This window comes from Amblyomma americanum, chromosome 4, assembly GCF_052857255.1.
Source record: "Amblyomma americanum isolate KBUSLIRL-KWMA chromosome 4, ASM5285725v1, whole genome shotgun sequence".
In the NCBI taxonomy this organism is placed as follows: domain Eukaryota; kingdom Metazoa; phylum Arthropoda; class Arachnida; order Ixodida; family Ixodidae; genus Amblyomma; species Amblyomma americanum.
The window spans coordinates 174,122,478-174,142,528 of NC_135500.1; the positions used below are offsets into that span (position 1 = coordinate 174,122,478).

General features: G+C 42.4%; 1 protein-coding gene across 1 annotated transcript in view; it reads right to left on the minus strand.

The window, feature by feature from the left end:
* Positions 1-20,051, minus strand: part of Pgm2a (phosphoglucomutase 2) — a 29,379-nt gene that overhangs the window by 7,664 nt on the left and 1,664 nt on the right. The window contains exons 2-9 of the mRNA XM_077662265.1: positions 16,667-16,766; positions 12,302-12,458; positions 6,698-6,866; positions 6,556-6,579; positions 5,471-5,640; positions 2,930-3,119; positions 1,444-1,541; positions 55-149 (exon numbers count right to left, since the gene is read on the minus strand). Of these exons, the coding sequence (XP_077518391.1) occupies positions 55-149; positions 1,444-1,541; positions 2,930-3,119; positions 5,471-5,640; positions 6,556-6,579; positions 6,698-6,866; positions 12,302-12,458; positions 16,667-16,766 (1,003 nt within the window). The remainder of the gene's footprint in view (positions 1-54; positions 150-1,443; positions 1,542-2,929; positions 3,120-5,470; positions 5,641-6,555; positions 6,580-6,697; positions 6,867-12,301; positions 12,459-16,666; positions 16,767-20,051) is intronic.

A 20,051-nucleotide genomic window follows, 5' to 3' on the forward strand; every position in this document is an offset into this window, starting at 1 on the left:
TCAAAGTAAGCACATCAGCAGGAACGAACAAGACAACAGTGAATGGTTGCTTACCTGGAGTACTGGGGTTTTTAGCTCGGTAACAATGCCAAAGCCACCAGCCAAGCAGTCCTCCAATCTCATTGCCTGTGAACACTCTCCACTCACCACTGAAATTACAAAAATTGTATGTGGCTTAAGAATGCTGGAAACTGATATTAATAGGCACTGTCTACAGAAATGGTGTTCTGATGGCATCCCAAACATCACTAAAAAGTCTACACAGACGGCATTTCACAAGAACACAGACTTCTGCTTTGAGCCTAACAGAAGCAATGCTTGATTTGCTCACTAAATGCATATATAGTAGAATCTCGATGGTAATAACCTCAAAGGGTCCCAAAAAATGTTCATATCGCCCAAAACGAACAAAATCCACAAGCAGAAATATGGGAAATAAATTCATACAGAAGTGTTTATGGCTGACAGGATTTCATTACGGCAGTGCACCGAGAGTTGCTGCTCATGGTCTGTGCCATGCAACTGGTGATCATGAAATCGCCGATGCAGTCCGACATGCTTGAAGAAGATCACTTCGAGCTTAACATACTCGAATAAAGTGCTCCGACAACATTTATTTTAACAAAGCTGGTGAAAGGATTATATGAGTTTATCTAGCCGACGGATTACTCTATTGATCATCATTTTTACTGCGGATTAAGGAACCGTCCCACCCTGAAAAAACTGCTAGTCGAATTTGGTCGGAACGAATGCAATAACCTTAAAATCCTGCAGAACTGTATGGGCCGCGTACCACCACTCAATGCAGTCATGGCGTCAACGATGTACAGGCAGTGTGCTTGCACTCGAGGTCGTGGATCGCATGTTCGTATCATCTGTAGAGGCGCAGAAGAGTGTTCGGAACATCCGAAATTCAGTGCATTGCACACAATGCACAATGCACTTTGGCCAGGGAATTTTACAAACTGGTGTCATCCCAAAATCTGAATCAGCCAGGATCAGATCATCGAGGTTCTATTGTATTGCAACTATACATACCATCTCTAAACCACTTTTATATGTGGCTACTGCACTGGCTACTTGCAAGAGAGGAAGAAGAAAAAGCTACGTCTCGGTATACTCAAACAAAAACTCATCACAAGGGGCAACAACAAAAAAAACGACACCGTTAGTCGCTACCTTTTACTGTGAGCATGAATAAAGCACAAGCAAGATGCGATGGAACCAAGTGCACTACGAAGACCTCAAGATCTTCAGCAAAAGTCTGCGCCTGAGAAAAACCCATGAATCAGGCTTCATAACAAGCATTGCAATGCCTAGATCATCCAGCATAGCCCATGTACATAGTAAGATGTTAAACTACGACAAGTGTGTTGGAAAGCTGCGCTTTACACCAGTTGCAACATTCTACTGATAATCAGACCGGTAGCATGTAAAACTCACGTGGGTTGTTTTTCAGCCACTGCAAGCCTATCTGCGTCAGGGTCATTGGCCAGAATCAGCCTGCTGTTTGCCTTGTCAGCAGTCAAGAATGACAAGTCCTGGAAAACAAAATAGCAACCTTCACTCCCCAGACAAGAAGTGCAACTCAAGAAGCAGCGACAGTAAACACGCTACATCTCTCTGCAACTCAGAAACATCTTTCAGTTCAGTTTGATGAAAACAGCAGTGCACACAACGATACATGCTCCCATAAAGTAGCAACTTTGGAAAGCATCAAAACATTCTTTTCTTGTTTCATTTTAGTTGCTGCCTTCACACATCCTGAGCCAATGCACTGCCTACTATGGCAGTCACATTGCCGGCTGCTTTGTTTTCTAGAAAATCATGCTATTTTTGTTAACAAGTCTACTATCTCTGATCTAGCAATTGTTTTACTCGGCATATTCACTTTTGATTTCACAATGCACTAACTGGGGGCACGTGCAGAGCGACGTCACATAGCACTGATAAATTTGGTGAAGACATGGCACAGAATATACAAGAAGCTAAAGTTGCATTTGAAAGTGATAAGAGCTCCAATACACGGAGAGGTCTTGATGATCAATCCATGGCTATGGGAGATTCCCTGAATCTACTTTCTTTTGCCTTGTTCAAAGAACGGCTTTGCACTCCTTCATGCAGACATTCAAGATCCTTCAATAACTCGGGAGTTTCCTCCGACATTCACATCCAAGCGGTGGTTAGTTGTGAAGCATGTGAACACTTATTACTGAGCAGTATGCAAGCTAATTAACCGAATAGGCTGGTGTATGTACAACATCTCGAATTCACACAAAATTAACGTGCCAGGATGCATCCCTGTGGCTGACGTAAGTTACTCACAAACAATTAAAAATAGCAGCAGAGAGAAACGAAGACCAAGAAGTAACACACACACGATGAGGTCAATGCTACACTGAAAACTTAAGATTTAGTACCCACTGTGACATTAAATACCATTCATTACAAATTACACACAAGCCTCGTGTACAATATTTGTATTTCAGGCACACACATTTTATCATAGATGGACGCCATCTCTTCAAATCGCATGGTATGTTCGCAAGACCATCTGCCTGCTGTCATGCACCTCAGCCTCCTTCTGTAGATACTACCAAAACACCACTGCTGCTAACGAAGGCACTTGAAGCTCAGCAAGCAAGTACCATGCCCTTCACGATATGCGACGTTTCAAGCTAGTTTTTATGCCTTTGTTTGGCCTTTAACCCATTGCTTTCAGGTTAGTTCCAAAATACACATCTTTCTGTTCTTGGGCTTCTTTTCTTTACATCTGGCACTCTGTCCTGTGACAACCCCCCTTTTTTCTCTCCTCATTTGTGTTTTCATGCCTATTGGGAGTGGGTGCTCTAGTTTGGGTAACACTTCGTTGCCTCTAAGGAAGGCAAAGTGGTCTAGAATAACAGTCTGCATGTTTACTAGATATTACCAAAGAGCTTTTCCCCTCTTCTGGGTTTGGGAACTTGACAGTCGGAAACTCTGGGTCAGGGTCCATTTGCTCCTTGACTGGCATGTAGTGCTTGAAGCCACATGTCTCAAATGCTTGAACCATGTATGGGTGAGACACACCATGCATCGACGTAAATGTAAAGGTCAAACCACAGTTCTCATTTATGGTTCTGCAAAAAGTAGAAGAAAAGAGAAAAATAACAGCACCCCTTGGCAACACCTATAAGGAAGCTAAAAGCACTCCCATCATACTGATGAAAACATCGAAACACTTTTGAATGCAAGTGAAAGGTGCAGTCTTGCTTATCTGCAGTAAATATGCCTTCCTGCAAACAACCCCAAACTCAGAAATTAAGACAAGAGATGAAAGATTTTTGTAACGTCTCAAATGCTGGTGACATCAAGAAGCATAAGGCATAATCAGATGCAACTCCTGTCATCAGGCCAAGTTGAATTCATGACAGTTGGCCTGTATTAAGCCTATGTGCGAAAGCAATGGTAGTTTCAAAATTCCTCAGACTAGACTTTTGCATCCCATTTGTATTAAAGTTAACACCACATACATCACATATGATGCAGTGAATGAATGTCAATAGTTTTAATTTTTGCTCACGAAATAAAACCAGACCTTATGAGTACTACACAGACCATACTTCCCAGCATACAAGCTGTCTCATCAAACACTGTTAGCAAAGTAAAAACTCGTCAATTCGACCCCCGTTAATTTGAAAATTCAGATAATCCATACCGCCGTTGGAGTCCTGCCAAACACCCATGTAAATCTATGGAGTAGGAAGCTAATTTATTTGGACGCCTCAGGGCTGGCCAGCAGGCATTGATTAATTCCGATGGCTCCTGAAGTCAAGCCATGTCGAGGTATGACCAGCTCGATAAGCGATTGTTCAGGATATTCGTCCGCAGGCGTGAACTGCATATTCATGTTACATTGTTTTGCAAGTCTCTCTGAGGTGCGCGCAATGGCATATACGCTGATGATCGACAGGACCCTGTAGATAGGCGAAGAGAGTCTGGCCAGGTACCTAGTTTCGTTTTCAGAGCTTCGCCACCAGCCTGCAGCAATTAACAGCCGCTAATGGCTGCACTTATCAGCCAGCCAGCTGAGCCCACACCGTTCAGAACAATTGAATTGTCACTTATCTTCCCTTGCGCTTCCCTTGCTTCCGTAGACATGGTATTATTCTTCCAGCGAAGACCTTTACCATTATCGAGCAGTACAACTTCTGACATTCATGATAGCGTGCACGAATTAAAAGCGTTCGATGGAACTGTAAAAAAATCGCCCTTGCCGCGCAGTTTTTGTATTAAAAGGGGGTGAACATTGCCCAGGTTTTCACAAAATAAATTTTACTTTCATGTGAATGGTTTTTGTAAGCTGGGGGGGGGGCTGTCATCCTATAATTCAACATTCAGATAATTTCATTTTACACAACAGCGCAAGGGCCCCGCGTTGCAGAAATGCCGGTGTTGGCATGAAGGAAAAATCCAGATTGGTCAAAAAGGTGGCTGGCTATTACAAGAAGCTCCCATAGATGGCACCAGCCACATCAACGACCCATCAGATCTTTAGTGATCGGAGCAACTGCGAGCAACGCGTCAAGTGCATGGGCCATCAGCCATCGTCTTCCTCCGCGCCCTTATATAAGCAGGGAGCAGACGACAACTCACGTTACAACTGCTGCCCCTCAAGCTGTTATGCAGCAGGCCTATCGCTGTATTCCTGGTAAGTGCACTTATGTAGCCTACACAGGAATCGACACCATGAACCTCAGGTTGTGAGTAAGGCACGTGACCGCTATGCCACGCAGGGACGTTCGTATGACTTGGTTAAACGGGGGCTATAAGTATGTCGTGTGGTCTTTCACATAATGATCATGAAAGAGGAAACAGTGTCCGTATCAACGTGGGCAAGAGGAACCACTACTGCATCATACCCTTAAAGGCAGAGCGCAAAGTGCCCCCCCAACTTTTTTCACTCCTTTGAAATCTGATTTAACGAAGTTTTAATGAAATAGCATGGGCTTTTTAAGTTAAAAGCTTGCTTTCTTTGGTGCAGTGTCGCCACCAGTGACGGATATCAGTAAACAGCTATGTTGCCTAGCAAGCTGGCAAGCCAAAATCTAAAAGCTAATCCCATTAAAACTAGACACCAAATTGCGTTTAGAGATTTGTAGCTTGCAGTCAGCATTAGCCGTATCAGTTTTTAGCACAAGGAATTCTGGCCTGCTGTGTGCGGAAAACCGAAACTGGCTCACAGAACTATGCTTGTAGCCACACCAATGTAGCTTGTAGTCACTTGGCAGCATGCATCATGTCATGTGTTTTTTTCCAACATGAACACCATGAAAAAACGAAAAAAAAACACGTGACATGAACACTATATGGTGATGTGTGCTTTTGGTGACATACATTTGGTGACATGTTCTTTCATGCTGCTTGCGAAGAGGCTAACAAGTTAGACTAAAGCCAAGCAAAGTCAGCCAGCTAAGTGAAACATGCTTACCTGTCGAATATGTTAGATGCAATGATATCAAAGTACTTCTTGATGACTTCTGCCAATGGATCTGTACATAATGGGTTTGTGTCAGTTTGGCTAACGTCCCATGCCTTTGGCCAAGGTTCCAGATTCTTTTCAATGCTGGCCTGAATACCACTGTCATGAGGTGAGATGATCTGGAAAATAATGTCAGTGGTTAGCCAGCGCAATGATGACATGTGCTATGTGAAGTGAACCTGCTTCTACTCAATATAAACAGGAGAAAGGAAAAAAATATTGCCCTTGAAATGGCCCTATGCATTGCTTACAGCGCAAGATTGTGTATCAACATCAGGACCTAAGCAAAGCCAACTCAAAAAATTGTAAACAAGAACTTTGACACCTACTGAATGCCATAAACAATGCTGAATGCAAAACTTTGAAGCAGACTGATAGACGATAAATTTGGTTTGCTATTCAATGAAACAGCACTACTGTCACGTAACCACCTGCTACCTTCCAAGGTGTACAAGTCTTGTGACTATGGCAAACTGAATAAACCGACTACAGAGTGGGTTATTGTGCAGATAAATGAAAATGAAAAAATGAAAATTGGTTTTTGGAGCAAGGAAATGGCCCAGTATCTGTCTCATGTATGGGCTCACACCTGCAGGGCACCATAAGGGAAGGGATAAAGGAGGGAGTAAAAGAAGAAACGAGGTGCTGTAGTGGAGAAAATCATTTTATCTGGCATAATAATACTCACTCTCTCATGCTATGGAACCGTTTTACACCCTCTCAGGTATTAACTCCCTCAAATGCTTACATAACGTCATGCTGACACTTGGCAAAGTATAGCTACACTATGCTGGGACCAGAACCCTCAAAGCTGCAATAGTATTGTATGCCATTTAAAATACACTACGCTATTGAATTATGATGATGATAATGAGACACAGATTAAGGCAGAACTTCAAAACAGTTAAAGCAAATAGATAAATGAAGCACAGCCCCACTGCATTTTTTTCGAAATATAGAGAAAGCTAAGACATTCCTTAAAGTACAACCATGCATCTGCTATCAGTATATTAAAGTATGTTAAGACAGCTCACCTGAGTGCCATTGTCCCAATATACCTGAAAAATAAAAGGTAAACAGTATGCATAACTTTATTCCACTAGAGATGTGTACGTGAGGTGTAAAACTCGACAGGATATGAAGCAAAAACAAAAAAGAAAAAAGGCAAGGAGGGACCTTGTAGCCGTTGTCATCTTTTGGATTGTGAGAAGCCGTGACCATGATGCCTGCCGAACAGCCCATGTTCAGGACAGTGAAGGGAATGAACGGAGTAGGTGTCACCTTGCTGAAGAGACGCACGGGAATGTTCAGTTGCAGGAATGCCACAGCAGCCAGTCGTGCGAATCTGAAAGATGATGGGGAGAGCTCTTGCTGCTGCTGTTTGTGCATTGGACAGGCTTTAGAGATAGCATCAGTACAAGCACCAAGACAACAAGGCTGATAAAGTCACATTATCTCCCAAAACATACCTGCACGCAAGCAAGAGTGAGCAGTTAAAGTGATTGTCAAGCTGCTCGGGGACAGTTTCTTCTTCCTAAGGAGCAACTGAGGACAGATCGAAGTTTGCCTATATCGATTAACAACGGTTTGAATGACAGTGAGGCTGCTCTGGCTGAAAACAGCATATGTTAATAAGCTAGAAAAGGCATAAAATGAAATGTGAATATTATTGCCACTGGTCAAAACTATTTTAACAAGGAGACTCTAATGACATTCTACTTTCTTCTGTGTGCATGGATCTCTGTGGCTAGATTTCACTCACACTCACTTTCAGCCAATGATATTGCAGTCCATAAGTCTCTTAAACTCATCATTGTCATGAGTTTGATTCATTCAACAGATGGAAAAAACTATTTAGTTTCCAACTCCAAATTTCTTAGCAACAAGCGACTTTTTTAGACAAGGTCAGTTTACAAAGGGTGCTGGTGTGCCTTGGTGTGGAGCAGGCCTAAATGATTGCCAGCCAGACAGCGGCACTGCAGTTGTGTTAGGATGGGCTGATGTGCGTTGCCTTGTCACCTCCCTGCTTGAAAAACGTCAGCAGGCAGAGGCTCGCATACATAGAGCAACATATTTAAAGAATATAAAAGCGCTTTTCATCTCTATCCTTTACACATTATTAAAACTTATAGAAATGGACAGCACGTTGAAGACGTGGCGGCAAACAGCTGCTGACATACGCATGAGACGCACATTCAAGAAAACAATCCGCTTTAAAACTACTGCTTTAGTTAAACAATTTGCTGCAACTGATATTCCCATTATATTTCTATCTTGAAAAGTTAGAGAGGCAAGGGCTCCTGCACTAAAAGAAAGAAGTATTGGCCACAAAAAAAGAAATTACAAAAAAAATGGGTTTTCATAATTTAAAATTTTTTTCCTGTTTTATTTGCAGAAAAACCATTTACTGTGAACTGGCCAAGAATAGCCAGCTCCAAGTGTTGAAAAACACACACGTTATGAGCTAGTCTGACTTGTATAAAGACTTCCCTTAGGCGTTTTTGCTTTTAAAGCTGTCACTGCTGCCTTGCAAGTGACGTACTATCACAATCAAAATATTACGGGATGTGCGTTCTCGGAAGAATGTGCATTGTAGCTCTGCCTCTTCACCCAGTGGCATGGTATTGTTACCAGCAGATGTCCCTTCATACCTCGTCGCATTTCAGACAAGAGGATTACATGACTGTGCTGAAATTTTTTTTTTTTGCACATTTGCATCCCGTAAACTTTTTATAGCAATAGTACATGCTAGCGCATGGGTGAAGGAAGCCCAAAGGAGGAAGAAGAATGAGCGAAAGTTAACACCTTAGTGTCCAAAGCTCTCCTTCAGCCTTTTCGTGAGAAACCTTTCACTTAATGGCTTTCATTTTCAGGTTCTTATTATCAATCATGGTTTTCTCGGACACAGCGCTCACAAGCTCCCTTGTCAAGATTTTACTGCATTTTCTTGTATTACGAGCATAGGCGTCATTTTTCTGTGCCAAACAACTTGATATTTCAAGGCGGCCTTTGAGGTTAAATGATTGCAAAAAAGCTCGTTCAGACTTTCTAGCTGTGCAAACTTTCTTGGAGCTGATATACTAAGGGAATGTCACGCTCCATCATTGAAGATTGAAAGCTCGTTGTTCGAGTTATTTTAAGGAAGGCAGCGGCAAATAAAAATCACCAACTGGTCAAAATTTCCTAGTTCCCAATTTATTCTTTTTAATGCGACCCTAATGTCTTCACGGATGTCGTGACAGAAAATTAGAGCAGAATATGCATTCGAAATTTATAAAACGATGTTTTTTTTTTCATTTTTAGTCCTCGAAAATTGTGAGCGAATTGTGCTTCTGATATTCCCAGCACATTTGGGATTCTCTAACTTTTAGACAATGAAGCACCATAGCATCACCGTGAAGAGGAGAGCCCGCCTCCCTAAAGCCAGTTTGCCAACTTAAGCCTATCTTCTAAAACATTGGCAATAAACAATTCTCTAGCTGCTGAATGAATGCCAACCAAGCCACAAGCAGCTGAACAACAAAATTTTACTAAGAACAAAAATTGCACCGCGTTCAACCCTCTTTAAGACAGCCATCTAAGTGAAAACAACAGGCAGACAGGCAGTCACTGAGAAGACATCAAAAGCAGACTTTGCTAGGTGAACTCACAGCCTCAAAAGAGAACGCGACCTGGAGGCAGCATGGCAAAACACAGGGTTAGCAGCTGTCACCCTCCATTGAAGTACAAAGCAGAAATTTCCATATAATTGATGCGTACCTTGGATGTTCCAAATCACAAAAAATGTATTCTGCACAAATGGGATCCTTCATCAGTGATGTAGCCACACCACACCATGCCATGCAAACAATGAACAGCTCACCCTGATTGTTAAACTGAAAATGATAGGAGCATGCGCAGATGCCCACAAAAGCTTCCGGAACACCAAAAATCACGAAAAACCAGAATTCATCCTCAGAGAGGCAGCCAGGCACTGAATTACAGGTTATGCAGGTCACACTGGGAAGTGCTGAACACACCATTCAGGTCATGGCTGCATGCTTAGATTGCCTTGAGGTTCAGTTTTGTTCCCATTTTTGTGTTCCGAAAACTTTTGAAGGCGCATGTACAGACTTTGCCAAAAATATACTGCCCAACAGGTTAGCTTACGGGAAGTGCAGTGTAGATCATTTTAAATTGACAACATTACAAATTTCTCAATGGTGAAATGAACACTTGTCTTCACTGCTCTGCAGATTTGAAATTCCAGCGACCTATATAGCTCTACTATACAGAATAGAAGGGAACCTTAGACCATACTGTATCTTTTGCAAAGGCTGCCCTCAAGGTAATATGAAACACTAGTGAAAATGCTAAACAAAATGCAACCTTAGAACACAAGTGTGGCTATGTTATCAATGTTTTGATGGAGCTCCTGGGTGCCTGAATTCAATAGGCATCAGAAGTAGAAGTTAAAGAAAATGTTTATGATGCTCATTCTCCAACTCCACCATGCCAAAAGTATTACTTTTTGTGGCACTCTTTCCCATTCATTCACATAACCTATTCTACTAAAATTCTGAAGATAGGATAGATATGAGAAAAACAACCAATGTTCGCCATTCTTCTGTAGGTCGGCGAACCCCATGTTAGTGGACTGCGCCACGTGCTAACAAAGGGAGAGCAACAAAGGCAGCAACCCGCTGCTGCTGGCGCACTTTAGTCACAAAGTCCCATGCTAAAATTGCCCGGCTTCATACATCGGCGAAACAAAAAAACTCCACCAAATAATAAGGCAACACAAAAATGACATCCGGCTAATGAATTCAGAATCCAACCCCCTCGCCGAACACTGCGAGTGTGCTGACCACCGGATAGCTGACCTACATAAGAATGGCTACACACGTGGCTTTATTCAACACGTTGGTCGCCGTCAAGCTTGGAGGACAAAGAGACCAGCCAACAATGAAACAACGAAATGCGCGCGCGTTCTGCTTCCATATGTGAGGGGAACCAGTGAGGCGCTCGCATGCATTCTCTGAAAACATGGAATCTACATGGCTCACAAACCTGTTTCGACAATAAGCCGCTTCCTATCACGACCGAAAAACCGCGTCGCCAGAGAAAAACAACCAGGTGTCGTTTACAAAATCACATGCTCAAAGTGCCCAGCTTCATACATTGGCGAAACAAAAAACCTCCACCAAAGAATAAGGCAACACAAAAATGACATCCAGCTAATGAATTCAGTATCCAACCCCCTCGCCGAACACTGCGAGCATGCTGACCACCGGACAGCCTTCGAGGAGGTGAGCGTCTTGGCCGTGGAGCCAAACCTGTTCAAGAGGCGACATGTGGAGTCATGGCACATCCGGCTCACAAAGGATGCGATGAATAGGACTCCAGGAACGCTACCCCCCGCAAACGTTAGTGGGCTGCGCCACATGCTAACAAAGGGAGAGCGAAGACAGCAACTCGCTACTGCTGGCACACTTTAGTCACCCCTGAAGAAGGGACCGGGTTGGTCCCAAAACATTGGGTAAAGTTAAAAATATTGGTTGACGTCAGTTTTCTCTCAACTATCTTAAGAACCCAACCAGACGAACTTCCGTTGAAGATTTTTTCGTTCAAACTAGAAACATGACTAATTTTCTCCGGGATGCGAGAAAGAGAAAAAAAGAAAAAAAGATTCTAAATGGCTCAGAGCCACTTTGGGTTTGGGAAGGCTGGATGCTTTCTACTTGTGAAGGTTGGGGGGATACTTTGCACTGTTTCCCATTGTTATTGGCTAGTCTTGGAGCTGAGTGGCCAGCTCTGGACTGACTTGTGGTATGAGGTTACAAGTTTCCTTTTCTTTCCAGCCTTTGTGTAGCATGGCCAAGACCTTTTATTTTTATCTATCTAAGATTTTAGAAAACATGTTAATGATTCTTACTAAAATTCATGATGAATTTTTTAAATGAGAAAGAAATATTTTGACAACCACTGACAAGAGAAATAAAAAAATAAACGGTTGCCTGCTTCGGATTCATACAGTCCCTAAATTCTAGCGCAGGGGGTCTAGATCCCTTGTCAATACCGGCAAGGGGTCTGCAACCCTCCTGACTTTAAGCACTGTGCAGGACTGTGCAGGACTAGTCTGCCTCCAGTTAGCGCTGCACCGTAGTGGCATTACTCACAACATCTACCACCACCACTACAAGTTAGCTGTGTAGTGCATGCTGGAGCATAAGCAACTAAGGCCGCCACAAACCAACAGGGTTAAAAACGTGCTTTTTCTTAACAGAAGTCCAACGTCTCAAAAGTACTACCGTTCATTTATAAAATGTTTGCATCTCTTAAAAATTAATGCAGAGCTCACAAGTGCTTTTCCAAGAATCAAGGTGGAGTGAAATGGCAATGATTAGTATATAAAATTGTGACGAATGCTTTCGCTTTAGATTTTCCGGCTGGTACAACCATTACTGCTGCTATGACGCCATAAAAAAAGGAGAACTTCCCTGATATACCCACTACAGCATGTACCATGGCAACTTCCTCATAGGACATGCTCTTATTTCAGGTTTATTCTCAGTGCCTTGCAAGGAGAAGCTGTGTTAATCATCTGCGCATGCCCATGCACGCAGCTGTGACAACCATTGCAGTCAGTTCTCTACAGACAACATGGCGAGCTCCACAGGACAACACAAGATTGCAAGTCTCCACACAAACTTACTAAGGCTATGATTTTCCAGTTATACATTTAGAGATGAACTGAGGTTTACTAGCCTACAGTGCATGCCAGAGACTGGAGATGCCCACCTGTGACTGTTGTAGCGGCCGTCAAAACTGATGGCAACGCCTTTCTTTGCGGCATCTGGGAGTGCACTCTGGACATACTTTGCCACACCTTGTGATGTCTGGATGATAACTAGATCATTCATGGCCGTATAGCCGGGGCCCATTACCCCGCGGAGCCCTTGATGACAGAAAAAAGAGAGAGGGGCATGAGGCATATTATAATATGTTTGCAAAGAACTGAAAAATATGTACAGGTGAATGAAGTAAGGCAGGTTTATATAGTACACTCAGATATCGCCTCTAGCGAACCAGAAGTTAGTAATAAATATTAAAAATTCGGGGCAGACACTTCAGACTGCATACATGTGGGAAGGCAAAAGCCCGCCAGCTCACTTTGTGAACACGGTCATTCACTGTCCATAGCACATGATCACACAAAACTGGCCGCTATGACTACTTGCGGTGAACTGACATCGCAGAAGGAATCGCACACAGCCGGCAACGTCCAACCTCTACATGGCTGTTCGATGCGACCACAGAGGTGCTGCTGCACCCCTTCGGCTCCATGCATTGTGGTGTGATGTAACCTGATGCAACGCAGCTTGCAATTCTACCTCTAAGACTTCTCCGCAATACAGCGCTAACTTTGTGAATGCAGTCGTTGCCCTACTGCAGACCGCGCCCCCCTCCCACACCAGCTATCACATAAGATTGCATTCGGATGCGCCGACCGTCTGCATGAGGATGCCATCTTTTATGGGTAGCATCGAGTTATCACACACACAGACGGGTTTTCACTCAATAGGGCAAGAAAGGCTTGTGCCCTAAAAAAAAATGCCTTGAAGAATTTCTGCAATAGTAAACTACATGCACTTGCAACTAAGTTGCAGTGATATAATGGCAAAAAGAAGCGGTTTTATGGGGTTTAATGCCTCAAAGCGACTCAAGCTAGAGGGATGCCATAATGGAGGGCTCCAAATAATTTCGACCACCTGGGGTTCTTTAACCTGCATTGACATCGCACGGCACAGAGACCTCTAGCATTTCACCACCGTGGCCGGGATCGAGCCTGTGGAAAGAGAAATGGCAATGCCTTTCAGTTCTCCATTGCATTCTCCAGAAAGCATCAAACCACAGCTGGGGATAGTTGCTGTGTGATAAGGAAAAGGATTCTATAATGCAAGCAAGTTCTCAAGTGCTCATCCTGTGCTTTCTGCTGAATGCGTGTATTCCTCTAACTGAGTGTTCCTCTCAATCATTCTAACTATGTTTAAGATTTCCATTAAGCAAAAACTGGTGCTGTTCTTTGCTGTGCAGTGCACGCGAAGGTCATGAGGCCCTGTCGTCAGGCACCATATAGGCACCTAATGCCTTGGGTACCTCGACAGAAATAACCAAAAAATGAAAACTTCTCTAGTATATGCAATCCCTTTAAGCTGAAATAGATTCCATTTTATTCTATTCTCTCTGTGCTAGAACCCACTTCCTGATCCCATACAAACTAGCCAAACAACAAGTCCCCCTAAGCTGCAAATTAGCATGCTTGCATATGTCCAATGTAATGCATTATGACAACAGGGGTGGGGTTCTCAGTATTAGCTAAATTTGAAACTGTGCCTTGGTTATTACTTCCATCTGCTGTGACCCACTCTCCAAATGTGACAACCTTGGATGCCCTTTCATTGGCTGCAGTTGTATCCAGCTTGAGAAAGGCCCATATGAAGCATTCTGCAGCTGTTACTGTTAATTTTTTTCAGTTTATTTGTTTCATTCTGATTTACAGAATGATTTAGGAGCAATTCTGATTTACGAGCAATAGTTCATCAATAGGAAACAAGAATGCTATTCTGAGTAGACTAAGATAAAGAGCGAGGTCAACAGAAACTGCAAGTGAACGAAAGAAATGGTAGTGCCTCAGACAACAATATTTTGGCAAGGAGACTGGTCTTCAATAGGGGCCGCAACAGTCATCAAAGACAGGGTTAACTTGACCTTCACTCCTCGCAAGGAGGAAGGCTAAATGTGTTGCATCATTTACCACAAGTCAGGTGAGGGAAAGGAGAGATGCCTAATGAAGTGCTATGCATGGGACAGTAATCAGTGTGAGAGTATGATCTCAAGCGCTTTTCGCCCCTGATACAGTAAAAATAGAGGGGGAGAGAGAGAGAGAACAAGTTTGAGGCTGTGAAAATCCATCTTGACCTTGTCCACTTGCACTAAAAGAGACCAATGAAAGGAGCAGCAACGAAATGCACCTTAAAAAAAGAAGTGTAGGGAGATAAGAGCACCCAAGCCATTTTTTTTTTCTCCTGAGGAAATAAAAAAAAGGTTGACAATGTTAGCATAATCATAAATTCCAGAAATGAAAAACACAATGCAAAATTAACCTGTGGCAAGTAAAGCCAAGCAAGAAATATTAACCGAATTTTTCTCAGTTAGAATTTTGCATCACTTTCTTCATTCTCCCAAGGTTTTCTCCATTTCAGATATTTCATGGCATGTAATTAAAAAATGTTATTCAATACCTCTGGTTAACAGATATACTGCTATCACAAAAACTAAGTACTAGCGCTTCAAAAAGCCAAGTTAAGCTGCAAGTACACAAGACGCCATAGGAAATAATGATCCTAGACATCTCTCAACGTCTGAATCGCATTCTGCCTTTGCTAAATGCACAAACATATGCTTAATTAAATTTCTTTAATGATAATGGCTTAAGAATCACCACAACAGCAAATGCTAACAGCTAAAAAGTGAACTCCTCAAATGCATGCCCCAAAGGTTATTCCATCACCAGAAGAAACTTGAAAAATACTTGAGTAAGCTATACGTAACTTATAAAGTAATTCTGACTGAGGCTAGTAATGTTGTGGGCCTAAGTTGGCATTCCAGCATAGGTTCATAGCAGCCTACACTTGTAGCAGACATGCTGCGCACATGAGATCAGCTTTTTCAATGACCACATCCACCAAGATGCTGTTTACTATTCACAACCTCCTATAAGCAGAAAAGCAGATCACATATTTTACTGTATGATGTATACACTCCGCAAGAACAAGTGTAGAGATTACAGGTTTTATTTTCTTTATGTAAGCAGTGAGGAGATGGAAAACCACCACTGCAATGCATGTACCAAAAAAAAAGTAAAGTAAAATACTAAGGAGCTGGACCAGTTGGCAAATTTATTCCACTGTGGACAGAAGCACAGAATAGCGGGAGAGTAGGTGGACAAGCAAACAGGACATAGTACTTCCTCTTTATTCTGGTTTTACCTCAAATCATGTGCGCCAGTGCATATGTACTTTTAGAAGCCTAAGAACACGTACATAATTATCAACAAAAAGAAACAGTAAAGGCCACAGAAAAAACGCCCAACCCACATCCATTCACCTGTGTCAAAATGCATTGGCCACACAGAGTAGTCTTAAGACTATGAGAGCACAAGTTCAGTGATCAGTCCTCTGTTACACACACGCACACACACGTGCGTGCGCGTGCACAGAGAGAGAGAGAGAGAGAAAGTGATAGGGTTTTAACATAGCTAAACTTAGTAGAGGTGCGAAAGCATGGGTCTAGCCTGGTTGACTCGTGGTTTTGCTTTACTGGGTCGTTGGCATGTCTGGCAATGATATTAGACTAAGGTTAAGCTCTGATCGAGGTTAAGTTGATATATCTGATCTGTTCGCGCCGCAGATGGAAATTGATGAAGATGATGATGTGCAATGCACAGCGCAAGAGTGTGCTGCAGTTTAACATGAGGCGTGATCGGCTGTGGCAATAGCATAGTACCCTTGTGCAGTGGCCAGTAAAGCTGATCTGTAAGCGCTTCAGGTTTGAAACGCAGTCACGGCAATATTTATTTTATTTCCACATAGGCTGTTGCTATGCTCGGTTTTACCAAGGTCACCTTCAAGGTCAAGCTTCATACAAATTCAGTGAGCCGGTCAGACCTCATGAAGAAGTGCGTTCACACTAAGAGCACAACCTACATCGTTCCATTTACTGGTCTCAAAAATGTGTTGCCCAGACAAAGCACTGTCTTTACAAATGACTGCGAGAGCACAACTGCAGTTATCACTCCTCCGTTTCTGCCCATGTAGGCAGAAATTACTAAGGCAGAGATTATTAAAACACAGGAAACCTTACACTTGGGTTATGTAGGTGCAAGCACTTTCTCCATCACTTTGAAAGAAAAAGAATAGCCTTTTCTGGCACAATAGGGCAATTTCGTTTTTTTTTTTATTTTTGCCATCTTAAGGTCATTGTTGCATTTTTTTCATCCAGTATCATTTCTGGTTTTTTTTGTTTACATGTGCATGGCTACACTGTGTCCCCTGCCCCTGCGCTTTTGTTCATAATAAAAAATGATACCCTTGAATAATTTACCTGCAGTTCCAAACTGTAGCCGTCCCTGCAGAAGGCGCTGCAGCTGGTTAACATCTCCAGTCTTGTGGAGCTGCTCAATATGCTTCCTTGTAGTTTCATTCTAGCAGGCAGAAAAAAAAGGAAGGTTACAGACCTAATGTTCAGAAACATAAACACCATCTTATGCTACGCCCTTCTGAAAGCTCTGCACTCAGTTAAACATTTCATGATCTCAGCAAGGCAATATATAGCTTAGGACACCAAGCAGAAATATTTGTCATGTAGGTTGACCTCTCTCATATGTCTTATTCTACAGAAAAACAGGCTATTATTATTTTCAAGATCCACACTGCCATGTCTTCCCTCAGAAGTAAAGGTACTGGTATTGATTGCAAAGCTCATACAAAGAAGCCCACATATGCAATTCAAACCAAGAAATTACAGTGGTGAGTGTAATCATAGTAGCATCCCAGGTTGACATGTTAGTGAGATATGCACTTCATCCTATTATTTACCTTAAAAAAGGGGCTGTTCACAACAAACTGATTTGGTGCATGTGATAACCTTGGTTTATCACACACCTTAGTTTATCCTACACTCCATCTCAACACTTCCTTGCACCACTATGGAAGTTACAGACCTCCTCAAAATCAGGAGAGCACACAAATCTTAAGCATATTCTTGCGCACCCAGTCGTTTGCTTGTCGTCTGCTCGCAGTGTTTGCAGATATGTCGTAAGCCGACAGCAGACGCATATCTGCAGACAGTGCGGTGTTTGCAGAAACGCTGCGAGTGGAAATAAGGACAAGAAAACACTGTCCGCCAACCATAAAGAAACACCCAAGCAACATTAAAGCGATAGTGGCGGCTTTCTAAGAGAAGTGTCTGCCAACACTGAGGAACTATGCAGCGGAGATAGATGCTCTGATAGCAAGCAGAGGCAGAACTCCACGGCTGTATGGAAGCAACAATGTGATAGGGAAATCGGAATGGCATGGTAGTGTCTGTCGCTAAACACTGGTGCTTTCATGCAGACATACATTATACGTCACACATCCACTCCCGAGTAGGAAAGCCTCCCGCACGTCAAAAACTGCCGAACAATTTTTGATGATGGGAGTGTGGCACCACCCAGGTTGTGAGCTCCTGCGGTGCTCTAAACATTTGATAGTCATTTTTCATGCGATATTTTCTTCTGACGGTGCCTGAACACCAAGTTCAATATACATCATAAACGATGTAGTTTTTATGACGTTTACTCAGATATATGGTAGAAAGTGGAGAGCAATGTTTTAATGCTACTATTCTTGAAAAATAAAATTGCACCTTGAAAAATCTATGCCGTACCGAATAAATTGTTGCTTTCTTTGCACACATAGGAATCTATCAACGCCACTATAAATGCCACTTGTACATGTACCATAATCTTGCAATCAAAGAGAAGACTCTTATCATGGCACTATACTCCGCAGCACAAGAACGTCGCTTCTAGGATGAAGTACAGCAACCACAGTTAGATTTCGGCCAAATTTTTTAATAACATCACTAACTTGCTTAGGTGAGATTTCAGCTAAACTTTTCAGTAATGCAACAAACCAGCCTTCGGAATATTTCAGCCAAATTTTTTGCAATGTAGCCAATTTGCTTTGGAGAAAATCTGGGCAAGCTTTCCGTAATGTAAAGACCTTGCTTTGTGGCGAGATTTCACCAAAATTTCTTGCTAACATAAAAACTTGCTTTGTGAAAATTTAGCCAAGTTTTTCAGTAATGTAGCCAGCTTTCTTTGAAAAAGTCTCAGTTAATTTTTTTAAAGATGTGAATAAAGCCAGAAGTAATATTTTTTCTTTACTTTTAGTCAGCTTGCAAATATCAGTTGCATGAAAAATATGCCAGCAATAAAACGTGATTCAGTTCATCTAACCTGAAGGAGTAGTGCCTCAGTCTGTCCATAAAATCATAAAGATATTACATGCTACATTCACTCTTGGGCAAAGACAGGAGATACTGTTTGGGGGCAGGGTGGCAATCAGACCACACAGATAACCTGGGTGTCACCTCAGGCATAAAAATTAACCTAACAAAAAATAAGCAACTTCCATATCTCAAAAAGATAAGCCTCTGCTGTGTAAAGGGATTTTCTTTTTACCACATTCCTCTCACGCCATGCATTCTGTATTGCAGAACAGTCACCTTGTTACTCGTGAGGATACTGGCATAACACACTTAAATGAAATGCAAGGCCACTGCGAAAACTGTTTCTTGATAACACATGATTCATAATGCAACATAACATAGCATGATACGTAATGAGTAGCTGGATATTGCATCAACTGGCACTGCAAACCAATAATAGTGACTTCTGAAACAATGCAGTGCTTTACTGTCGCAGCTGATTACTGGTATCTTTTGAACGCTGTTGTCTCTCTTGTCCTTCTGTAGCTATACAGGCAATTCTCATGAACTGCACTTAGCTGCACCAGTTGTTGCGCACTGTTGCACACAGTTGCGCATTTTACCCTGAAAAACAGGCTACACTGCATGCACATTAAAAAAGCGGAGAAGGCATCCCCCAGTAAACACAGTGAAGAGCTCTAAATGTGCCTCACTAAGAGCCTCGCTACAACGCCTCAGCGTGCACCAAACACCACCTCCTGCCATGCACAGAGGCCCCCCCCCCAGGCAGCAGGACAGCCACTTGACCTCTAAGCAACAAACCCTCCAGTATAAGCATCGCAAGCTGAAGAACGGACTGGATATCGTATGGTACGATGGTGTTATCTTTTGGCCTACGTCGCATTCAAAGAAGGGACAAGTTGGCATTCACTTTCTCACAAACACACAAGCACTTCTTGCAACATGTGACGGTTGCAGGAGGATCTCTTCTGCCAGATAAGTTATATGCATTCAAAGGCAACAAAAATGAAACAGACTATCAGATATGTTTAGCTAGCGCATGGAGGAAGGAGTGCAGATACGCAATAAGTGTGCTGGCTTTTAAGACACGTAATATTCATTAACACATTTAACTAGCAAGGAAATGTTTTTAAATATAAGGCCTAATGGATAGTTTTCCAAATAACAAAGCAGCAATGTGTAGGGAATAAAAGGTAAGTTATAATAGGTCTATGCAAACAATTTTTGAAACCTGAAATGAAGAATAATGCATCAAGGCCAAGTTTTTGCAAAAAGCTAACAATTTTTCAAACAGCACTATCATGCATGCTGTGTAATCATGATGTGTAACAAATATTCATGCCAGAGCTAGGACAGTAAAAACACAAAGAAGAATTACAAGAAGCAAAAGCTTTCTGTAACTACTAGTTACCTTTCCGCATCTGCCTCTTAGCTTTTGTCTCAGTGCAAAGTGCACCTAGCAGAAGCTAAGTTTCTTGCCTACAATCAAAAG